This window comes from Passer domesticus, unplaced genomic scaffold, assembly GCF_036417665.1.
Source record: "Passer domesticus isolate bPasDom1 unplaced genomic scaffold, bPasDom1.hap1 HAP1_SCAFFOLD_44, whole genome shotgun sequence".
Taxonomy (NCBI): domain Eukaryota; kingdom Metazoa; phylum Chordata; class Aves; order Passeriformes; family Passeridae; genus Passer; species Passer domesticus.
The window spans coordinates 535,931-559,483 of record NW_026990160.1 but is presented as its reverse complement, the minus strand read 5'-3'; the positions used below and the strand labels follow the sequence as shown (position 1 = coordinate 559,483).

General features: G+C 47.4%; 1 protein-coding gene across 2 annotated transcripts; it reads right to left on the bottom strand.

The window, feature by feature from the left end:
* Positions 1 to 6,517: 6,517 nt before the first annotated feature.
* LOC135292767 (uncharacterized) lies at positions 6,518 to 11,539 on the bottom strand. 2 transcript variants are annotated; one of them, XM_064406866.1, is made up of 6 exons: positions 10,161 to 11,539; positions 9,579 to 9,656; positions 9,375 to 9,467; positions 8,602 to 8,727; positions 8,091 to 8,241; positions 6,519 to 7,950 (listed from the first exon to the last, which is right to left on the bottom strand). In XM_064406866.1, the coding sequence occupies exons 1-6, from the start codon at positions 10,249 to 10,251 to the stop codon at positions 7,587 to 7,589; spliced, it is 903 nt and encodes a 300-aa protein (XP_064262936.1). In that variant the 5' UTR covers positions 10,252 to 11,539; the 3' UTR covers positions 6,519 to 7,586. The 2 variants fall into 2 exon arrangements, with proteins under 2 accessions (XP_064262937.1, XP_064262936.1); XM_064406867.1 differs by lacking the exon at positions 9,579 to 9,656 and having other exon boundaries at positions 6,518 to 7,950.
* Positions 11,540 to 23,553: the final 12,014 nt, after the last annotated feature.

Genomic DNA, 23,553 nt, shown 5'->3' with positions numbered 1-23,553 from the left:
TACATCATCTTTGCAGTCAGCAGTAAACGCACGGGCCATTCTTTTAATTCTATGATAGCGGTGGCTCATATTTAAGATCATGGACGTATTGGGTGTGAGTAGAGACAACCGTCCAATTGTACATGGCCTCCCGCTCAGCATCGATGGGACACCAAGCCAAGCACGGTCCCCACATATTAAAAAGTAACCTGCTGGTAATTGAATAGGGTCATTTGATGAGATTGACACCCTCTTTGTGGTATAATTGCACCAGGTTGTTGCATTACGGTAAATGGCCATGCTAGAAGTTACAATAGTAGAATAGTTCTTGGCTGGCAGCTGACTTTTATGCTTAAACCTAAGGCATGCATCCGCCATCACTGAGCCTAACAGTTCCAACTCTTGGGGTTCCTGTGGTGCTATAGGAAAATGAGAAATCCATTGGTCCCAGTTATCTACACTGACCCTGGCGTCATTGGTTTTGCAGGTGGGTATTTTTGATGGGCATGGCCAGGGATCTGCCGGTAGTCCAACCAAACAGGTGGTAAATGGATTGCTGGGAGAAGATAATGACAAGCAAATAGCCTCCTGGTTAGTTAAATTTGCCATGGTGATCCAAATATTAGTCTTGGGCTGAGGTGGAGCCCATGCTTGATGGGTTCCCACTCCTTTGGCAATGTCTGGGCTGTCTATTAAGAGGGTAAAAATGAGTAAAACAGCAGCATAAGTCTGCCACATCACCCTGATTTTCCCGGGCGCTGTTTTGAACCATCCAGACATTTGGGAAATTAACAGGTTGCTCACAAACTGTTAAGAAAGTCTCTTCTCTCCTTTCCCCTTTTTCTTTCTCGAGCTGCCCAGACTTAATCTTTTTAGAGCCCTTAAACAATCATCCTACGCTTGGTTGGGATCTTGATCCCCCAGAATCGGACCTACTATATCTAACTGGGAGAGGAGAATACCCCGACCACACTTACACAGTAAGATACACATTTGAGATTGCTGTAAACGTGTTTGGCAAAGTGCTGTGTTTCCCACCTAAACCATGCGAGAATTTTTTGTTCTGGGGACTCATACAACTGTAACCCTTGGCAGCCAGGTAACCCTGTAAAGGCCTGGAGTTCTACTTGCCAGGAATCCCACTGCCAATAAAATGCACAGCTTCTGCACCACAGCTCAGGTAACTGGGACTGAAGCACCCACTTAGTTTGCTGACAAGCCCCGCAAAAAGGCAATATCCATGCAGCACACTGAGTATTTTGACACTTAATACAAGCTAATCTCTTATGCCTTCTATGATAAAATGTATGAAGTGTCGGAATCAGGCTTAGTATACTGTCCAGAGATTGACACCGATCAATTGCTCGGTCAATGGCAAAGCTACAGTGTCCTTTCAGCTTGAGAAGTATCAGTCGAATGGTGATCAGCAGCTTTGCCTCCACTCGCCGACCGTCCTCTTCACTCAGTTGTCTGGGGTCTGGTTCCATCTAACACGGCTGCTGGGGTCCATTTAGCAGCTACCCACAAGGATCCTGTAGGGGTAGAAACACAAAGATACCCGCGGCCCCAGTATAATACCTTAGCAGGACCTTGCCATTGTCCTGTCTTGGGATCTCTGTATTTTACCCATACGTCCTGCCTCACACTATCTTTCTCTGTTACATAATGATGAATTACAGCAGGAACTTTGCTTTCCCCAAAAACACACAGGTGTTTTAAGACAAATAGACACTTTAGCAATCTTTCTTGCGGCTCTCTAATATCTTTGTATTTACCTAGATATCTTTTCATGGTACCATTAGCTCTTTCTACGATCACTTGTCCTGTCAGGGAATTAGGGATGCCTGTCACGTGTTCTATCCCCCACATTTGCACAAATTGCTTTATTCTTTTGCTGCAGTAGGCAGGCCCATTGTCTGTCTTAATACGCCGTGGCACTCCCATTACTGCAAAGCAGCTACTGAGATGCCTCTCTACATGCTCTGCTTTCTCACCAGTCTGTGCTGCGGCCCATATAAAATGACTATAGGTGTCTATAGTAACATGCACAAACTTTATCCTTCCAAATTCAGCAACATGTGTGACATCCATTTGCCAGGTCTCATTTGTATTCAGCCCTCTGGGGTTAACTCCTAGACCTAACCCGCAGCCTCCATTATGATGACTACATATGGGACAGGCTTTGACTATTGCCCGTGCCTCTTCCATAGATATCTGAAATTCTCTATGGAGGCCTTTTGCATTTTGGTGAAACATGGAGTGTGCCCCTCTGGCCATAGTCTGCCTGGGAATTGGAGTCACATGTGTGATTGAGACTAGCTTATCTGCTCAGGCATTACCCTTTCCTAGACCAATATCCCACTTATGACTTCTGATATGAATGACAGAGAAAGGATACTTCCTCAGCTTAATTGCCCTCTGTAACTGTATAAACAGCTCATGTAACCTCCTGTTTTGAACCTCTTTTATAGAGGCATCTTCTATTCGCTCGCATACTCCAGCAACGTACAAAGAATCTGTCACTATATTGAGGGGCCCAGAAAAATGCATCATGGCCCAAACAACAGCCAATAACTCCATGGTTTGTAAAGTATCCAATTCGGAGGCCTGGAGAATCTGATGGTGCCATTGTCCTTTTCCTGCCAGGTCACTGCAGCAATTCTGGATTTTCTTCCTGCATCTGTGTAGGCTGTTATGGCATCCGCCAGGGGTTTCTGTGACCTTTTTGGGCATTGAGTCCAACCCCATTGCCCTACCCAATTCAACGGTATATTGGGGATATCATCAGTGGCGATCACACTTCCGGCTCCCAACAGTGCCTCTTGTAATTCCATACTGTTTATCAGGTACCAGGTCAATGTATCTTTCTTCATTGGTACCCGTGTCTGAGCAGGCTCCTTTCCCATGATCTGTGGTGTCCATTCACGACCCTTCTTGATGAAATCAGCCAAAATTTCAATTTTTTGAAGGAGGGTTTTATGCTGTTGAAGTGGAGGAGATATCCATTCCAAGGCCCACGCCTCCCCCGTTTTTCTGTTTTGCTGAGTAAATGCACCTAGTAAGTATTTAGTTCCACACCAAACTGTCAGCTGTATAGGGAGGTTAAGGTCTCGTCTCCGGACACTGCCCTGTGTCACACAGTCCAATATCTGTCTGTCTTCTTTGCTTGTTGAATGGTCAACGTTTCTCTTGCTCTTGATAGAGTTTCACATTCTTCATTGAAATCCATCTGGACTTTGCACCTGTTAAAACACAAACAAATCCCACGTCCCCGCAGGACTGAAGAATTTTCACAAAATCCTAGAGGTGAAGAATGGGTCCTGGTTTCATTTTGCAATGTTACATAGAGAAATGTTAAGATAAGAGTAATTAGGAATAAATTCAGATAATACACACCATCAACAACACATACAAGATCAGAAAATTACCAAACACTACAACACTGAACTCTTATCCCAGAGTCTGCGACAGCTGATAAACCTTAAAATGACAGAGAATTGGAGAAATCATGTCCGGATTCATGGTTCTCCAAATCACCTCTGAAAATGGCTCAGCCATCATAGATGGTCAAATCGCCAAGTCAAAAGGACTTGAATACTATTTGATGCAGAAAACATCTGGGTCGATTGTCAGTCACTCTATCCAAATAGAGTTAGAACTTGGCCAGAGCCCGAACTCTAATTGGTGAGTATCACTTAATACATTTTTTAAACAGGACTTTTAAAAACAGCTGTTATAAACAAGAAACCTTAGGGTTACAAACCAATCAAACCAGCAAATAATTGAATCCTTCTGAAGTTTCTGTCAAGACAGAGATTTTCTAAACACAGCACACTTGAATTCTCTGCTGGAGTATTTCTGTAATAATAATAAAAGAACCACAAAACTGGCAATTTGGATAAAAACCCTCGGAAACATCTAAATAGTTAGGAAATAAAAAGACAGGATCTTGAAGAGACAAGTGTCTTGCAGGTGATCACACAAAAAAAAAAATAGAAAAACACATGAAAGCCGGCTGCAAACACCACAACAACACACCAACAACAACTCTCATCACAAAAATCTGAAAACTCCCTAACAAGAAGTGCTTGAAGGGGTTAAGACAACCTTCCCAAAGTATTCATCTAGTATTAACAACAATCACTATCTATCAGCATTACTTACAAAAACCGAAAATAACAAAGGTTATAAACTTAATATAAATAATTCTTAAAACTTTGAATCATTGGGGAATCGACTGATGACCCCACAACAGGATCTGATTCACCTTTCCCAAATGCTTTGTCTTCCAAGACACCTTGAGTAATTAAATCTTTACTAATACTTTCATCTTTACACGACATTTTGTTTCCCAGGGAATAATTTTTTATAATAAAAGCAGTTCCCCTTTTTTTTTTTTTTTTAAATTTTGTTTTGTTGGTTTTTTGTTGTTTTTTTGGTTTTTTGATGAATCCAGGTGGCATTTTGTTACACTGAGATTTCTTACTGATGGACAACAATCATTAACTGAAGGATAACAGGCTGGTAAAGCTGGACAGTTTGCATAGATATTTTAAAACAAAACTGAGAAAGATGACAGATAATTTCAAACACAAATAATTTCACTTAAAATAAGGACAGTACAAAAACAATTCGCACATTTACATCCATTTATCTAATGCCATCTCTTAATGAATAGAAGAGAGCAAAGACCATAAAGACCATAGTATACAGAAATATTACAGTTTAAATCTTCTCACATGTAGTCCAAACAGAAACTAGGAAGTTTATTTAGATTCTGTTCCCTTAAAAGGTTGTTCCTGCCTCAGGTAAGGGAAAGGCAATGAAGTCATCAAACTTTAAGCCATCAAACCCAAATACTCTACCACTTTTAAAAAAGCAAACACATTTACAAAAAAAAACCAAAACGGTAAACTAACTGTAAAGCCTGTGGAACAGTTGGGTGAAGTGCCCCGTATAACATCTGCTGCATTTTCTGTGGAGTTGCCCTTTTTTTTTTTTTTTTTATAAAAAGCTGGATAAAGCACTGTGTGAATTTTCGGAAGTTTTCCATCCCGATCTTGAAGAAAATTCCTGACCTGTTTTTTCTCAGACACTTGTTTGAATTGCTGCGATGGGCTGGCTGCTGTGGTTGCCAGGCAGCTGTGACAGGGCGGTGCCTTGAGGAATGTTTGCCCGTGCCTGTCTCCGCCTGCTTGGGCACAGCCTCAGTCTGCGCTACCTCGGGGGTGCGGAAAGGAACGCTCTCGCCCGGACCCGCGCAGCCGTGATCTCCTTTGGGCTCCGCTCTGCCTGGATCTCCGCTCGGGCTGGTTCCCCCTGGCTCTGCGCCAACACCCACAGCCAGTGGGAGCATGTCCCACACCGCTGGTGCTTTTGTGCGCTTGCAAAAAGTGAAAAAGCCCTCCCAGCTCCAGCTTTCGGGTTTCGCGTTACTGGTGCGCGTCCGCCGCCGCTATCACTGGCACTGCGCTTGTCGCTGCCGCGTATTCGGCCCCCGCGTCTCGCCTTGTCTGGCCCGGCCCTGGCTGGCACTTCCCTCGCGATCTGTGCGCTTTCCCCACGGACAGCTGCCGTGCGAGTTTTTGTCACCGTGCGTGTCACTGGACCCGCGGTGCGCGTGCCCGCCACCGGCACCGAGCATGCCACCACTGCCACACGCGTTCTCGCCGCCGCGTCTGCCCCGGGCTCTCCCGCGGCCCCTGTCGCACTCCTGGTCCCGAACTTATGCCACTCTGTTAATTCATGTACGGTATAAGGATTTTGAGAAACTCCTTGTGCGTACCCGTAAGCTAACAACTGTGGGAGCTCTTTCTGCAAGTCTATGTCCTTAACCTGATGCTTTTTAAAAAGCAAGTAAATAAATCATATGCTGCTTGCATTTCCATTTCCATTTCCATTTCCATTTCCATTTCCATTTCCATTTCCATTTTTGAGAACGTTGACGTTTTTGCAACCCTTCAAGGTCTCGGCAGCACGTATTGGCCGGGCTCTTCTATAAGGTCACTCAGGGCGCGGCACCTTTCGCTTTTTCAGTGCTGTTTATTCCCTGTCCTTGCTGCTATAGGACCCGAACTCGTTCACTGATCCACCGTGGTTGCCGTTCCCGGTTTCACGTCCGGGGTCACCATTTCAGGTAATCGGCGGAAGAAATGCGGCACTCAATATGAGTGATCAGCAAATCTCAAAACTTTATTGATAGGCACATACATTTATATTGGTGCTAATGAGGCCAATACATATTGCAAAAGGCGAGCTCATTATTGGTTAGTTACTTATCAGCTAACTACGCCTACCTTAGCATTCTTGTGGCTACTATGTTGCAGCTGTCCACATCTTTTCTTCATATTTCTAACTAACCATCCTCTCCCCCATCCTGATGTTGCACCAAGGGCACAATGCCCTTGCCAGGTTTGGACACTGACTGCTGACTCCTATCCTCATCTCCTTCTTGCTTAATTAAGGGTATTATATCAGTGTGACCTTTGTCAACTAGCTAGCTGTTCACAAAATCCCCCACAAAAGTTCTCTGTTCTATTCCAGCTCTGGGCTTTTTTCCCATACTGCGTGCGACAAGACTGTAATTTTTATTATAATTATAGTCGCTGTTATCCATCTAATTTTTAAGAAGGCTCCTGTGATTGATAGGACATTCCTTCCTCTCTCACACAGCCCGGCTCCAGCTTTCTGCTCCTTGATGCTCCTCTCTTGAAGCTCTTCGGGGAGGGACTGCCACGACCTAAGTCACCACCTCGGGTCTCCTTGATGTGCTGACTGCTGGACAGCCATTCCTTGCAGAACATCTTTCCCTCTCTGCCCAGACCTTCCTGATTCAGGGCAGCATCCCAAATGAGCTCCCAGAGAAGTTTCTGCATGTCACTGCTAGCCAGCGTGTCCCCGTGCTGGTGCAGGAAAGCTTTGTGAACGGCCACTGCTGGGAAAGCAGGCTGAGGTGGCACAAGCAGCTCCTGCACTGCAGTGCAAGTTTCTCAGAGCTCCTGTCACAGCCCCAGCCCTGCTCCCAGCTCTGTGCATTCTGCCCCAACAGAAACAGCCGCGGCAGGCAAGAATTTACTGCTTTTGGAAAAATATTTATTTATCAAAATCAAGAAAACAATCATTGTCTGCTAATACCAAGTATCACTATCACTAAATGTACCACTATCACCAAAAAAAATCACCATCCTCCAATATTAACTATCACTATTGCTAATACAATCACTGTCCTCTAATATCAAATAATGCTATCATTAAAACAATCACTATCCTCTAATATTAACTATCACTATCATTAAAACAACCACCACCCTCTAATATCACTATCACTAAAAGAATCACTACCACTATCACTATTTATGACTATCACTATCACTAATACAATCACCCTCCTCTAATATCAAGTAACGCTATCATTGAAACAATCACTATCCCCTAATATTAACTAACGCTATCATTAAAACCATCACTATCCTCTAATATTAACTATCACTATCATTAAAACAACCACCACCCTCTAATATCAAGTGTCCCTATCACTATCACTAAAAGAATCACTACCACTATCACTATTTATGGCTATCACTATCAATAATCATCTATCACTATCACTAATCATCATCCTCTAAGAGATAGTAGTCCTGCTGGTATTGGTAGGAGGGGCAAGAGGATGCTGTGGGCTGAGGTGACTCCAGGGAAATCCAGTGGTCCTGTGAAGAGGCATTGTCAGCCAGAGCACAGAAGGAGCAGGTGGGCAGAGGTGACGGGTCTGCGCTCATGTTCTTGTACAGCTGGGCGAGCTCTGCTGCAAAGAGCTCAGGAAACAGGCGGCAGCTGTCCCTGAACCCGTTGCCTTGGACTCTCTCGCCGCTTCCCGCTCCTTCTCCTGACTCTGCTTCACCACTAGGCTGACCACTGCTTTCCCAGGAAGAGTCCCAGTCCTGTCCTGTTGCCTCTTTGTCCTCCTGGCTCCTCCTGTAGAAACAGATTTCCAAGAAGACTCCTCACAGATAGGAATTTGGAGCACAGTTTCCTCAGAGCCCTGCTAGGAGCAGCCTGGGCGCTCCTGCATGCTGCAAAGACTTCCTTGCCAATGGCAGCAATTAATAACTCACCTGTCTCTCCTCAGCAGCTGATGCATGACTAGATAGCCAGACACTGCCCCAAGCAGAAGCAAAGCTGAGGCTGCTACTGTCCCTACTAGGATGTAGTACTTGCTCGGGTCACAGTGTCCAGCAGTCTCGGCTTTTTGCCCACCGGATGACCCTGGCAGGAGAAGAGACAATGCAAGAGTCAGCGTTTGTGCTCTGCACTAGGCATAACCCCACAGTGTGCTTCAGATGCCCAAGGACTGGCACTGCTAGTGGATCAGAAATGACATCTGATGTCTTCAGAGATGGCTTCCTCTGGCTCTGGTGTCTTAGCATCAGGGACCAAGAGGGATCCCATCAAGCTCTCATGCACAAGAGCCCAGTGTGTGCCAGGGAGCAGCACTGCCCCATCTACTCCTCCGGGCTGCAGGCCCGGGCTGCGTGCTGGGCACCTGCAATTCACCCATGGAGAGCACTGCAGGGATACAGCAGAAATGCTGCTCTTTGCCCAAGACAGCATCTAGCAAGCACTCACCTGAATATTCCTCAGGCTCAGCAAGTGTCCTGGTGTCCTCTATTGGTTCTCTTTTTTCATGTGAGCCTGGCACAATGTCACTTTCTTCCACAGCTAAGGTCTCCGGTACAGTCTCAGAATCTGTCTCTTCAGAAAAACAAAACATTGCACACATTAAGCAGAAGCCACTGCCCCTCAGCACAAGCACGGTACCATGGCCTGGGCATTCCGGCAAGCGGCGCTGACGAGGCCGCTGTCCCCCCCAAGACAGGAGGAATCGACAGCTGGATTTTCTGCAGTGCAACAAGAAGTGCAGACCCAAACCAGCCAAGACTTAACCAAATGACCCACAGAAGGAGTACCTTCAGGTTCCCCCTCACCCTTGGACTCCAGCTTCAACCCGTCCCTGAGCCTGAGCTTTGCAAGGGGCAGCCAAGGCTTGCTCTGATGTCATTGCTGCCTCCATGCTGTGCTGAGCATGTGGCAAACCCAAATTCAGCACTGGCCTTTGCCCAACATCTGGATGCCAATGTCTGCACAGAGCAGCCCTGGCCAGGAATGCTGCAACTGCAGCAGCAGCTGGAGAAGCCCCTGGCAGTCATCTGGAAGCACAGCTGTGAGCAGAGGCTGTGCTGGACCATCTCTAGGGCTCCCTGCAGGAGCTGTGAAATGGAGTGGGCCTGCAGCAAGACTCTGACTGAGTGCTTCTGCCTGTCCAGGATACAGCACATGCCTACAGGAACCAAAAGCTCAGCTTGCCGGCTGCCAGGGTTAACAGAGTGGGATATACTAACCAGATGGGGCTTCATGCAAGGCTGCCAGGAGCTCCTCTGGAACATCCGGCAATCCTTCAGGGAACTCTTCAGGAACCTTGTCATCGTTCATCCCTATTGTTAGATTTACAAAAGCACGTTAACCCATGACGGTATTTTTCTCGTGAATAAAACAGGGAAAAGGGGCGCTCCTTTTTGTGAAGGCAGGACAGACTGACTACTCACGCTTGAGGTACCAGCTCGGAGTCAGCACGGTATCTGTCCCTCGCTCAGGGGCTGAAAGAGCACTCTCTGTGTCCACAACTACAACCAAACACCCACAAGAAGTTACCATCATGTGCACTGCCCTCATGGGCACACCTCAAGGCCTGGATGTGGGAGGCACTGCTAGGGCACGCTCAGGCAGGTCTGCATCCTCACAGCTGCAGGGGGGTCTGGCTGCCCTTGGGACACTGAGCTGGCAGCTCCCACATGAAGGGAAAAGCCGTGGCGTGCCCACACAATCTGTGTGCGGGTCAGCCCTGGAGCCGGGCCAGAAGGCTGGACAACCAGAGCGGAGGGACGGACAGCCACTGCTGAGTGATGGAGAACTGGTGCTGAGCTTCCGGGCCTGACCCGACCCTCCCCACATCCTTGCTCCTTAGGAAGCTCTCTCCATGCTGCACCCTAAAGCAGCTGCAGCCCCTCACACCTCCCCTGGAGCCTCTGCCCCTCTGCCTGCCCCGTGCTGCCTTCCTGGCTCAGCCATCCCTGCTCCCGGCCCCGCTGCTGCCAGCCAGGGCTGTGTGCTGGCCCCTGCCTGCCTACCTGCTCCCTGCCCAGCTGCTGGAGCACTCTGGGCATTCTGGGCTGGCAGGGCCACGAGAAAGAGCAGCAGGAGGTAGCGGCTCAGGACCATGATCCCCCCTGCTAGCAACACTCTGCTGCTGCTGCTGCTGCTGCTGCTGCTGCTGCTGCTGCTGCTGCTGCTGCTGCAGTGTTGCCCAGAGCGAGCACTGAAGAGCACAGTGGGGCTCTGGAACCTGACATCAAACAGAGCTCTGTGACCTCAGAACAAAGTGATGGCTGTGAAGGCCCCAATGTACGCCCACGTTGCCTGTGAATTCCTGCACCTCCCCTCTACTGAATTTCCTTATTCTGCACAGGAATGGAAGGAGCCAAATGGAGAAGGGCTGGAGTATTTTGGAGGCAGCATTGTGCATGGGAATGCAGAGGCACTCATGTCTTATTCCTCAGAAATTCCCTAGAAGAAGACCTGGATGAAGGCTGCTGTAAAAAGCCCAAATTCAAGAGTGTTTCTTTGGTAGTATTTTTGTCTGAAAGAATTGTGGCAAAAACCTGCTTTTCCCATGACTTCTGCTACACTTTCATGACCTTTGATGGCAGCACTGCTTCCATCCTCCACTGTCACCCAAACATGGCTGTGCAGTGCTCACGCATCTTCCCCGTCAGCCTGGTTTACTCCCTTTTCCACTTCCAATGCTACTTAAAGCTCTCTCAAGGAGCCCTGCTAACTCTGGAGCCAAGAGCCTTTTTCCCTTTCAGGCAGATGTAGCCCATGTGCCACCATCAGGCCTGCTGTCCTGTAGAGTAACCCACGGTCAAACTCCCACACTGTTGCTGGGAACACCAGGCTGCCAGCTATTCACCTCTAGAGCCTTCCTGGGTCTGGCTCACTGCACGTGGCGGAAGAAAATACCACATGCGCCCCAGATCCCTCAAGCAGTCATCCAGAGCCCCTGAGATCCCTCTGCCTTGTCCTCAGACACCATCAGGCACCGCCACGGGACACACACAAATGTCTTGGTTGCTGCAGATATCTGGTAACACTGCTGGCCTTTTAGCTGAGCAGCTCTTCTGGCAAATAAATATGCATGACTTATGTGTGCCAGGCAACCTACGCTCAGGAGCTCTTGGACAGCCTTCTAGAGCACCTTTGGTACAGTTGTCCCTGAAGCACCACTTAAGCCCCAGGTGTTTCCAGCTGCAAGCAAAGAGGCACTGACAGATTTCCACCCCTCGGGTCTCTCTCTAAGGCTCGTAAGAGTCCTATGCAGCTGACAAGCTGCAGAAACTCGGCCCATGGCATCCTCTGGAATCAAGCACACATCACTGCCCACTGTGAAGGCCGCAGCCCATAATGAGCAGAGGGCCAGAGCAGGCTGGAGGATGTCTTGGTGACATCTCCTTCCTACGCAGGACCCAGGCAGGCTGCCCAGCTGCCTCGGCCTTGGGTCTGAGCGCCATCTCGGGCCCTCCATTCCTGCCCGAGGGGAAGCACCGATGAACACGGCCCTCCTTTGTTCCTTAAGGGGCCACACGCCCAGGCTCTCCCTTACCGCGCTCCGCGCCATTGTGCTGCTCGGCGGCCCGTCACCAGCTGCAGCACCAGTGTCCCCAGAGCTCCTGTGCTGCTGCTGAAGCCGCCCGCGGCGTGTGGCCCGGCGGGGCGGCAGCGCTGCCCGCAGCCCGCGGCCTCCTCGTCCCCTGCTGCCGCCATTGCGCACGGGGCCCTGAGGGGCGGGCACGGGGCTGCGGGGCTGTGCCGGCCCCGCTTGCCGGGCCTCAGCCCCAGCTGCTGCTGCTGGCTCGCAGCGACCACTGCAGCAGGAAAACACCTCGGGCTTTACTGGAGTGCATACAAAAACTGCCCCTGGGCTTCTCCTTGTGTGTTGCTCTAGCCACTTGCCAGTCTCTTGCTTGCCCGCTATAGCCCTGTTCTTTGCCACTCGCTCTCTATTTTGTTGTCCCTCCAAAGCTTCTTCAAGAGTCTCCATCCTGCCCCAGCCCAGACTGCGCTCTCTCCTGCTCCCTCCTGCTCATTCTGCGTCTCTTCCTCTGTCCCTGCTGCCCCTTCCCGCAGCTCCGGCCCTGTTCCCTGGCCCTCTTTTGCTCCCCTTGTCTCTCCATTCTGCTTCCTGCCCCTGTCTCTTAGGTCTCTATTTCTCGGCTCCGCTCCCTGGGCCATGCTCGCTTCGGACTCCCAGGCAAACCGCCCCGGCAGCCGCTCTCTGCAGCCGGCACACGGCGGAGAGCTCTCCTGCGGCGGCACGACAGCGGCCAATGGGGCCCGGCACCGGCGCCTGGGCCCTCGCGCCGGAGCGGGGCCGCTCCGAGGCACCGGCGCCAGCTGGAGCTGCGGCCCGGGAAGCGGGGCCGGCACAGCCCCACAGCCCCAGGCCCGCCCCTCCCGGCCCCAGTGGCAGAGAGCGGGGATGAGGTGGCAAACCAAGGCACTGGCCACTGGACAGAGCAACACACAAGGCAAATGCCAGGCACGCTTTTTGCCGGACCCCATTGAATCCAGAGCTCTTTTGCTGCTGCAGTGGCATGTCAGCTCCCTCAGAAGCAGCCGAGGCATTTCAGAAAGGGCACTGCAGGGCATGAGCATGCATATGTCCCACAGCTCTCAGTTGTGCATCTGGAAGGCTGCAAGTGTGGCTGTCTATATGAGAAGAGTTTGTGAGGCTTGCTTCAAGGGTTGAGGCACAGCTCTCTTCTGAACAGAGCCTTGGGCTGCCCTCTCAGGGGGTGGCTATCTCAGAGCTGCTAGTATCTCAGAGAGGCCCACAAGAGACAGCGCAGAGGCGCAGCTGGAGCTGCTGTGGAGAGCAGAGGAGAGGAACAAGGGTGAGGAGCTCAGTGGTTCCTCTTCATCACTTCAAAGGGAAGAGCATTGTCTTGGGACAGTCTTTACCGCCCGAGCAAGAAGTAGCAGGACCCCCCCAAAAGCCCACTGTCCAGAGATGCCTTCAAGCATCTCTCCGGCAATTGCTGCCGGCAATATCCTCCCCACACACTGCAGGCAACAGTCAGCCTCAACAGCAGCTGTGCTGCGTTCCTTGGACAGCAGCTTTGCTGCACTCACACCTCCAGCTTTGGCTGCAGATGGCCCAGCTGGAGCAGGCATGGGCAAAGGCCTGCAGGACCACTGTCAGTCGGACTCGTGAGCCCAGGACAGCAGTTCCCTGGCATGCTGGTGTCTTGGTTTAGGGCAAGTTTGGGAGATAACCCTTAAAGGGGCTTCTCTACAAAAGCAGATTCAATTCCTCTTCTCTCCTCTAACCGGTTCGGGAGAAAATATCTCTTTGGAGAAAAGTGGAAAGAAATCTGTTTATTAAATAATAGAAACTAAATAATATTAAACAATAAAACAATATTAAATAATTTAAGGAAAAGCAAACTCAGAACAGTCTCCTCCCTGGGCTGCAGCTCGGCTTACTCAGTCTTTAATTAGTCTCTCTCGTGCTGGAAACGCCGCGGCCCAGGCCCGGCCAGGGGCCACAGGTGGAGCTGCCGGTGCTCTTCTGGGTGTTCAGTTAAGAGCAGGCTTGAATAGGTTCAAGAAAAAAGGAAAAAATCACAATTTGGAGAACTTCTTTGCTTCAGCTCGCTAAAACTAACTAAAAGCAAGAAAAAGGGAAAAAGGAGCTTTGTCTTGCTGTCTGTCTATTTGCAGACAACACAGTCCGGGAGCAGGAATGTGGAGGAGTGAGAGCAGTCTGAAAACAAACTGCGCGCTTCTTTCTTCTCTTCTTCACTGTCTGGAAGAGAGTCTTAAAGGTGTAAAACTTATTATTCAGTATAAACAGAACAAGACGATTGGGGATAAAAGCATCATATAGTCAACCCAGGATATTCTACTCTTTATTCTTATATCGTCACCTTATTACTAAAACTAATATATATATTCTAACTCTACAAACACATACATTATACATCTAATATACAGCTATATATAGACAATGGTGGCAACATTCAGCAAATAGTGATATTTATACATGGTTCTCACTCAACAATCAGATCTCTTTGAGGTACACATCGTGTTCTTCTATCTTTTTGCATTATTTACTATGTGCAACTTGGTGCTTGAGCAAAAACAACCTCACGAATGGGTTTGTCTGTATTCGAGGCAGGATTGATCTAAACTGTCTTCTCTAATAAACTTCTGACATGTACTACTGGGACTTTGTCTTGGTCTGTTTGATGGCAGCACACGTCTTACAGTCATGGATAATTTGAGAAATATTGTCTATGGTTAAATCTACTTTTCGGTTTCGTGCTCACTTATAGGTGGTATCTCTACTCTGATGATTTGAGGCATTATGGGCTTATTGAGTTAGGAATAACTCTCTCTTGTGCTCCTAATTTAGGTCTATCTTGGACACTCTTATCTTTGCAGCCTGGTCTACCTGCTTATTGTTTTGGTGCTCTTTATTGGCTCTACTCTTGGGGACATGGGCATCTATATGGCGGACTTTTACAGGTAGCTTCTTTATTTTGGTAGCGATGTCTTTCCACTCTTCAACAGCCTAAATTGGTTTTTTTCTACGTTGCTAATTAGCCTTTTTCTACCTTTTTAGCTATTTTCACAGAGCATTGGCTACTATCTATGAATCAGTGTAGAGGTAGAGCTTTGGCCACTTCTCTCTTTCAGCAATGTCTAAGGCTAGTTAAACAGCTTTGAGTTCAGTAAGTTGGCTTGATTTACTTTCTCCTTCAGTGGCCTCTGCAACTTGTCGTGTGGGGCTCCATACGGCTGCTTTCCACTTGCGATTCATTCTTACTATGCAACAGGAACTATTAGTAAAAAGAGCATATTGTGTTTTTTTTGTTGGCAGTTGGTTATATGGAGGAGCTTCTTCAGCACGTGTCACTTCTTGTTCTTCTTCATTAGTGAGATTGAAGTTTTTACTTTTTGGCTAGTTTGTAATTATTTCCAGAATTTCAGGGTGATTTGGCTTTCTAATATGGGCGCGTTGTGTTATGAGAGCAATCTACTTATTTCATGTAGCATTGGTGGCATGGTGGGTAGAGGGAACTTTTGTTTTGAACAACCACCCCAGTACTGGTAGTCGGGGTGCCAGGAGGAGTTGTGCTTCGGTGCTTATTACTTCTGAGGCAGCTTGGACTCTTTCATAGGCTGCTAAAATTTCCTTCTCTGTTGGAGTATAGTTGGCTTCAGACTTTCTGTAGCTTCGACTCTAAAATTTCAGTGGTCGGCTTCAAGTCTCCCCAGGCACCTTTTGCCAAAGGCTCCAGGACAAACTATGGTTCTCGGCTGCAGAATAGAGCACATTCTTCACATCTGGTTTTGTCTTGACTGGGCTAAGGGCTACTGCATGAGCGATCTCCTGCTTAATTTGGACGAAGGCTTGTTGCTGTTCAGGGTCTCAGTGGAAAGTGTTTTTCTTACGGGTGACTAGATAGAGAGGGCTCACGATTTGACTATACTTAGGAATGTGCATTCTCTAAAAACTTATGGCACCTAGGAAAGCTTGTGTTTTCTTCTTGTTGGATGGTGGAGACATTGTTGTTATCTTGTTGATGACATCAGTGGGAATCTGACGCCGTCCGTCTTGCTACTTCACTCTTAGAAACTGGATCTCTTGAGCAGGTCTCTTGATTTTACTTTTCTTGATGGCAAAGCCGGCTTTCAGGAGAATTTGGATAATTTTCTCTCTTTTTTCAAACATTTCTGCTGTTGTCTTCCCTTATACAATGATGTCATTAATATATTGCAGATGTTCTGGAGCTTTACTCTTTTTTAGTGTACTTTGGATTAGTCTATGGCAGATGGTAGGACTGTGCTTCCACCTCTGGGGCAGCCGGTTCTAAGTGTACTGCACACCTCTCTAGGTGAAGGCAAACTGAGGCTTGCATTCTGCTGCCAGCGGAATGGAGAAAAATGTATTGGCAATATCGATAGTGGCATACTACTTCGCTGCTTTGGACTCAAGCTCATATTGGAGTTTTAATATGTCTGGCATAGCAGCACTTAGTGGTGGAGTCACTTCATTCAATGTACGGTAGTCAACTGTCAGTCTCTATTCTTCTTCAGATTTACGCACAGGTCAGATGGGGCTGTTGAAGGGTGAGTGGGTCTTGCTGACTACTCCTTGGCTTTTTAGCTCTTGGATTATCTTATGGATGGGAATCACAGCATCTCGAGTGGTTCTATACTGTCGACGATGTACTGTGGAAGTGGCAATTGGTACCTGTTGCTCTTCTCCTTTCAGAAGCTCTACTGTAGATGGATTCTCAGACAGTCTAGGCAAGGTATTCAATTGTTGGACGCCCTCTGTCACTACAGTTGCTATCCCAAATGTCTACTTTAGTCTTTTTGGGTCTTTGAAATATCTACTTCGCAGATAATCTATGCCCAGGATACATGGGGCCTCTGGGCCAGTCACAATAGGATGTTTCTTCTACTCATTCTCAGTCAAGCTTACATCAGCTTCTACTAAAGTGAAGTCTTGTGATCCCCCTGCATCATCATAATTATCATTTATTGGTCAATCGGTCTTGTCTGTGCACTTCCTACTTTTAGTGCTAGTAGCAACAGCTATTGGTTGAGGTTTATTGTTTGGTTTAACTGCCGGCTTAGGCTCACTATGTGGTTTAGCTGTTGGCTTTGAGCCTGGAGTGTTGGTTGTAACTTGAGCGACTGGGATAGCTCTTGATGTATCTCCCTGCCCCTCTTCCTCGGTCTGCTGCCCTAGAGTATCTAGCAGTGTGCGATAAGCATATGCCAGGGCCCAGCTCACTGCAATGATCTTTTTCTCTTTAGGGCCATCATTGAGATACTTCTCTTTCAGATATTTTCCCACTTTAGCTGGGTTCTGAATTTGTTCATGGGGAAAGTCTTAGACTATAGGGTCAGAGAATTCTTTCAGGATTTGGCTCATATTTTCCCATTTTCCACCCCACTCAGGATTCTCCACACGTGGGTCTGCTTCTGGGTCAGGGGTCTCATCAGCTTTTCTAGACATCTCAGCCCTCATTCTAGAGAAGCTGCAGACTATATAGAGGAAGCCTACTAGATTAAATGCCAGAAAGATGGTCTCTTTAATATTCAGGGGAAACTGAACATTTTCTACAAGTGACATAACAGATTCAAAGGAGAAGAAGGAAAGGAAAGGCTGGAAAGCCTCATTCCCTGCTCCTCCTCTAACCAGCTGGGTGCAATTACTAATAAATTCCCAAAACATACTGCAAGAATTGGGATGCAGGGTGGTAGGACGAAGAAACCATAAACCATACATATCGTAAACAGACGCCAGTATTTTTGTAAACGCCTTATAAATCATTATTACTAAGGCCAACACAATAGCTAATCTAATTCGTGCCCCTTTACTGCAAAAACTACGTGATAGGGACAATAATCCTAGTGACTAGAAAGGTATTGAAACCTCAAAAAGGTCTAGAGACCAGAGCCATATAAAGGCCTCCTTAAGAGACATTACAAATTCAAATAGCATGGCTACTGGGTACTTTAACCTACTACACACCAAGCACAACAAACCTACAATCAATAAAGGGTTTTTTTTTACTTTCTCAAGCCACGCGTTGGGCGCCACTAACTGTATTTGTCTTGGTTTAGGGCAAGTTTGGGAGATAACCCTTAAAGGGGCTTCTCTACAAAAGCAGATTCAATTGCCCCTCCCCCCTCCAACCGGTTCGGGAGAAAATATCTCCTTGGAGAAAAGTGGAAAGAAACCTGTTTATTAAACAATAGAAACCAAATAATATTAAACAATAAAACAATATTAAACAATTCAAGGAAAAGCAAACTCAGAACAGTCCCCTCCCCGGGTTGCAGCTCGGCTCACTCAGTCTTTAATCAGTCTCTCTGGTGCTGGAAACGCCGCGGCCCAGGCCCGGCCAGGGGCCACAGGTGGAGCTGCCGGTGCTCTTCTGGGTGTTCAGTCAAGAGCAGGCTTGAACAGGTCCAAGAAAAAAGGAAAAAATCACAATCTGGAGAACTTCTTTGCCTCAGCTAGCTAAAACTAACTAAAAGCAAGAAAAAGGGAAAAAGGAGCTCTGTCCGGCTGTCTGTCCATCCGCAGACAACACAGGAGCAGGAATGTGGAGGAGTGAGAGCAGTCTGAAAACAAACTGCGCGCTTCTTCCCTCTCCTCCTCACTGTCTGGAAGAGAGTCTTAAAGGTGTAAAACTTATTATTCAGTATAAACAGAACAAGACAATTGGGGATAAAAGCATCATATAGTCAACCCAGGACAGCTGGTTTCTTGCAGTGCCTCGCTTTCTTCATCTGAGACAGGCACTCCGTCACTTCTTTCCACCTGGAAGGCCTTCCTACATTCCATCACTTGAGAAATCGAGCAGGAAATACCCCCATCTATATTGCCTGAGTCTTAATCTCCCTGAACTAAAAGTTAAGTCAAGTCCAAAAACAGGAATAAAGGAGCCTGCAACTGCCACACTCGCTCAAGCAAAAGATCACATCAAAGTTTGTGGTATTCCTCACTCTCCCACAAGCCAAGCAATTATTGAAAGAGCACATCAAACATTAAAACGCATTTTAGATCAACAGAAAGGGGGAGCAGAGGTCACACCGCAGACGAGACTGAACAAAGCTTTGTATGTTTTTAATTTCCTAAACAGTTCGTTTTGCAGAACCTGATCCATCAATTTTTAGGCATTTTTCAAATAACACTCAGGCGAAACTGAAAGAAAATCCACCTGTTTTAATTAGAAACCCTGAATCTGGACAAATTGAAGGTCTTTTCCAATTAATAACCTGGAGCAAAGGGTATGCTTCTGTCTCTACAGGTGCTGGAATTAGGTGGGTCCCAGCCAAAAATGTCAAACCATATCGCACCCCAGAACGTGTTGACAAGTCCAGAACCGAGGAAGCAAGTACACAGATGTGAGCCAAGCACAGAGATCCCTGGTCACGCCTGACGTTCCTTGTGCATCGGTGGAACCTGCAAATTCTGGTTTTGTGTTAATGTTATTTACAAGTGTGTCAATTGTATGTCAAATGTTTGTTTTGTAGAGCTGACTTTTGGCAAAAGTTTGGGTTTTTGTTTTTGTTGAAAGCAAAATTTTAGAAATTGATATATATGTAAGGATTCTGCCAAAATTTAGCTCATGGATAAGATGAAGCAAATGCAAGTTGTATGTTGGTATTGGTGGGTTTTAATTCTTTTTTGTCGTGCAGATTTGCCTGTGGAACAACCAAAACCAAATGTTTGGGTGACCTTAGCCAAGGCAGCCGGCTCAGATACCGTATGGTTGTCTAATTCGGAACCAGAAAAACCTTTCTCAACCTGTCTGGTTGGTGTGCCAGTAAAAGAGTTGCCTTTAGTCAAAAAACAATCCAATGGTAAGCCAGGTGAAATTGACAATGGAAACAATCCCACACTGAATTGGAACCTTTGGGCCAAAAAACTTCCGAGGTCAGCTTCTGAACCCCAAGAATTGGAAATCCTTGGTTCTTTAACAATAGATTTTTGCTTTACATTCATAGCTAGTGCTTGGCGAAAAGGTGATCCTCCAAATTTCAATGTTACTCCCCATTACTTTGCATATAGAAATTTGAGGTTTTGGTGTAATTCTTCAAACAGTTGGGATGTGCTTCCTGAGGCTGACCTATATCCCCGGCAATTGCCTAAGGGATATTGGTTCATTTGTGGAGACAGGGCTTGGCAAGGCATTCCAGCACACCCTGAAGGTGACCCTTGTGGCATTGGGATGCTCACTGTAATTGCACCCTCAGCTAAAGCGGTCATGAAAAGGAAACAAAGGAAAACAAGATCTGCTCATCATTATGATGGAACTGTCAGAGTGATTTCATGCCTTGGAAAGCTGCAAGAAGGGTTTCAGCAAGTATATTTTTACCCCAATTGACATCAGCAGTGGCTTTGAAACAATTAGATCGAGTTGGGTGTTGGCTGAGCAAGCAAACTAATGCCACATCCTCTGCCATTAGTGATATGTTGACCGATGTTGATAGTGTTGGACATGCTACCCTTCAAAACAGAGCAGCAATTGACTTTCTTTTACTGGCACATGGACATGGTTGTGAGGAATTTGAAGGACTGTGTTGTATGAACCTGTCTGATCATTCAGAATCCATTCACAAAAGCGTACAAAAACTGAAAGATTTGACAGCCCAAATTAAAGAGGATGGTGAATCCTGGTTGGATGATCTGTTCCAAGAATGGAGCTTTGCACCTTGGCTAAGGCAACTTTGCAAGATAGGTCTCTATATATTGGGTGTTTTGTTAATGCTTCATCATGGCCACACTGTGGGTCAGCAGCCTGTCTTTGAAAGTGGGAGAAGAAGGATGTTGTGCCACTGAGGCAAGAAAAGTGGTTTCCAAGGCTATTCACAGGACACCCCAGGAGCTCGTCAGACAGCACAAGCTCCTGGGAGTGCTCAGTGTCTCTGACAAGCTCAGGAGGAGCTGGGCCCAGGGGCTGTTCAGCAAGGCCCAGGCCTCACAAGCCTTTCTCAGGCCACCGTGTGGCCGGACAAGGCCGGGGGCATTCACTACCACAACCTGAAGCACAAAGTTTTGATGTAGGATAAAAAGCCATGGCCCAGTGGAAGTGGGCTGTGTCCTCAGGCCTGTGGGAGAATCACAATGCAGATCCTGTGCACCTGATTCCATCTCTCCCACTTTTCTAAGTTCTTGGTGGCAAGGTCATTTAGGTTAGACACACAGCTCATTGTAGCTTTCTGCACAATGAATTAAAGTGAGATTACACATCCCAAATCGTGTTATCTTACCGTTTAACTGACTGATTTAAGGAATTTCTGGAGCAGCGAACTTGCTTCCTCAAATATTTACTGTCTGTGGCACAGAGAACAGAGGAAAGATTTAATGTCAAAGGCATCGCCCAGGCAACGCTCTTTTGACAAGTTCTGCCCTGAGCTTTCCTGAGGAAGATCGGAAAGGTTCAGTGTCACTAGCACAAGCTCCTGCAGTGGCTGCTGGCCAGCAGAGCAGGGCTGGCAGCTGGGAAACAAGTGTTGCCACAAGCAGCAGCTCAACCAGGGCAGCAAATCCAGAGCAGGGAAGGAGCTGATCTGAAAGCCAAACCCCCTTTTAGCTCCTCCCAAGAGGGCTGGAACAGTTCCTCATCCCAGTGAGGTGCAGTGCTGGACCCCACAGCTCTGTGTGAGCACTGGACAAAAGTTTGCTCCCACTGGCTGGTGTGATGGTTTCTGCAGGAGCTCTGGGCTCCTGTTTGTGCTGGACACAAGGAGGAGACGAGGAGCCAAGTGCACTGAGACACCTTTGCCTTGAGCATAGCCCGGCCTGGACCAAACACACTGCAAGGGTTCCCCTTTGGCCCATGTCTCGAAACATCAGGTGCACTGTTTGATGACTCAGGTTGGTTTGGTGCCAAGAAATTTCCCTCAGAAATACTGGGTTTGTCTCCCTCTGTGCCTTCCCCTCAGCAGCATTGCGGATGTTCCTGTGTGAAGCCATCTATCCCATGCAGTTTGAGACAACTTAAAACAATAAGTTGTGTCTTCTAAACTGTTCCAACAATCCCCTTCCAGCAACAGGAAATGAAAACTAAAGAAAAAAGGCCAGTGACTTCTAGATATCAAACTGTCAGACCTCACTGTCCCCCCTCTGGAACAAAGGCCCAAAATGCCGGAGGACAATCCCCCCAGGACACGCGTCACAAGATGGCTCCGGGTTCTCCCTCAGGAAGAACAGGAGCTGTCACGGAGCAGTTCCAGCAGGAGATGAAAGTTCGGTGGCTCGTCTGGCATCTGGGACTTTCTCCCAATGGCAGAGCTCTGTGGAGTGGTCACGGCAGGGGAATCAGCTGGGCTGGAGTCCCTCATGTCTGTTCTGCCCAGTGTGGCACAGCTCACACTCCTGGGCTGGGAGCGGGGCCGTTCCACTTCTGCCAGCACGATGTCCCTGGGCTTGGACAAGCAGTTTTCTGCTCAGAGAGCCCTGCAGACTGTTCCACATATCTTTCATAAAGCCCATAAAAACAACTACAAGCACTCTGCCTATAGCAGCTTTCAGAAAGAGCATCAGAAATCCAGGACAGCTTAAAGCGAGAGTCAGAAGGCTTTTGTCTTGTTCCTGCCTGCAGAATTCTTGATGATCTGATGCAATTTTATTCAGATGTAACATGGGATCTGAGTTTTTCTATTAAAATATTTCATGATGAGTGCAAGCCTTGAGAGCATGAGGTATAGGAGTGATGTGTGAAACCATGAGCATATCCTCCAAAGTGGCCAGTTTAGTTGTCCATTTTACTATTCTTGTATTTATTCTATACTAATAAGCAAAATCAAGCTTTGCTTGGATGTAAAACAGGCATGGCATACACTACAGTCCCTCACAGGGTCACCAGGGCTGGCAGTGACAAAGCATGCAATCTGCTTCATTGTGAACCACTACAGAGCTACATCACAATGTGGGTTTAAGTAGCATGGTATTATTAAGACCTCCTTTTTTGCATGAGATACAAAAAGGAGGTCCCACATGACCTTCATGCAAGCATGCAGTAAAGAACTGATCCTGCTATCCTAACAAAGCTTTGGCTTTGGCATTTACACTCTTCCCATTCATCTTTTGACGCAGACACTCCAGGTTTTCCCCCACCCCTGCAAGGCTGGCAGTCGCTGTTTCCCATTTACTGTTCTTCCCTAGAGCCAGTCCAGCAGCTGCTGAAACTAAAAACCCAGAGATCTGGATATTGTGAAGGAGAATGAAATGCTAATTAAGTGTTCACATTAGTAATACCCAGGTCTGCATTCCCAGTGCTCTGAAGCAGCAGCTGGAGGTCCTCGCATTGTTCCTGTTTGTGGATGTTCATGTTTCTGGTCTGCAACAGCAATGGCTTTGAGGAGGGACAAGAATGCCCCTATTCAAACAGTGGCTTTGCAAGGAGATGTGAAGTTTCACTGCCCTTTTTAGAATATTTTAGAAAGATCTAAGAGAATATTGTGGCATGGAGCAGGTCCCTAATTGTGTCTCCAGAGAAAGCCCCAAAGCACACGTTCACTCTGCTGCTGATGGCAACCCCATAAGCACATGGACTTGTTTTCCCTGCAACATGCCACCCTGCCTGGGCTTTACTAGGCCAGGACTAGACTCATAGCTAAGCAAACACATGCAGCCACGTGACATAGAGTTTTTCCATCAGAAAACCTAATTAACGCATTCACACGCAGTTTCTTCTGTAACATCAGAAGCTGGCAACCATGAGGACTTTGCTGTCAAGAGCTTGCACTATGCATTGGGCCCAGGAAGTGTTTTCCCTTAAGGCAAAGCAAATTGAAATGTGAACTTTAAAAGCTTCAAAAGACTATGAAAGGAAACTGCAAAAGAATTTCTGGATAGGGAGTATTGTCAATGATTATGCAGCCCACCAAGCAATTCTGGAGCAGAATCCTGAATTGCTTGTTCCA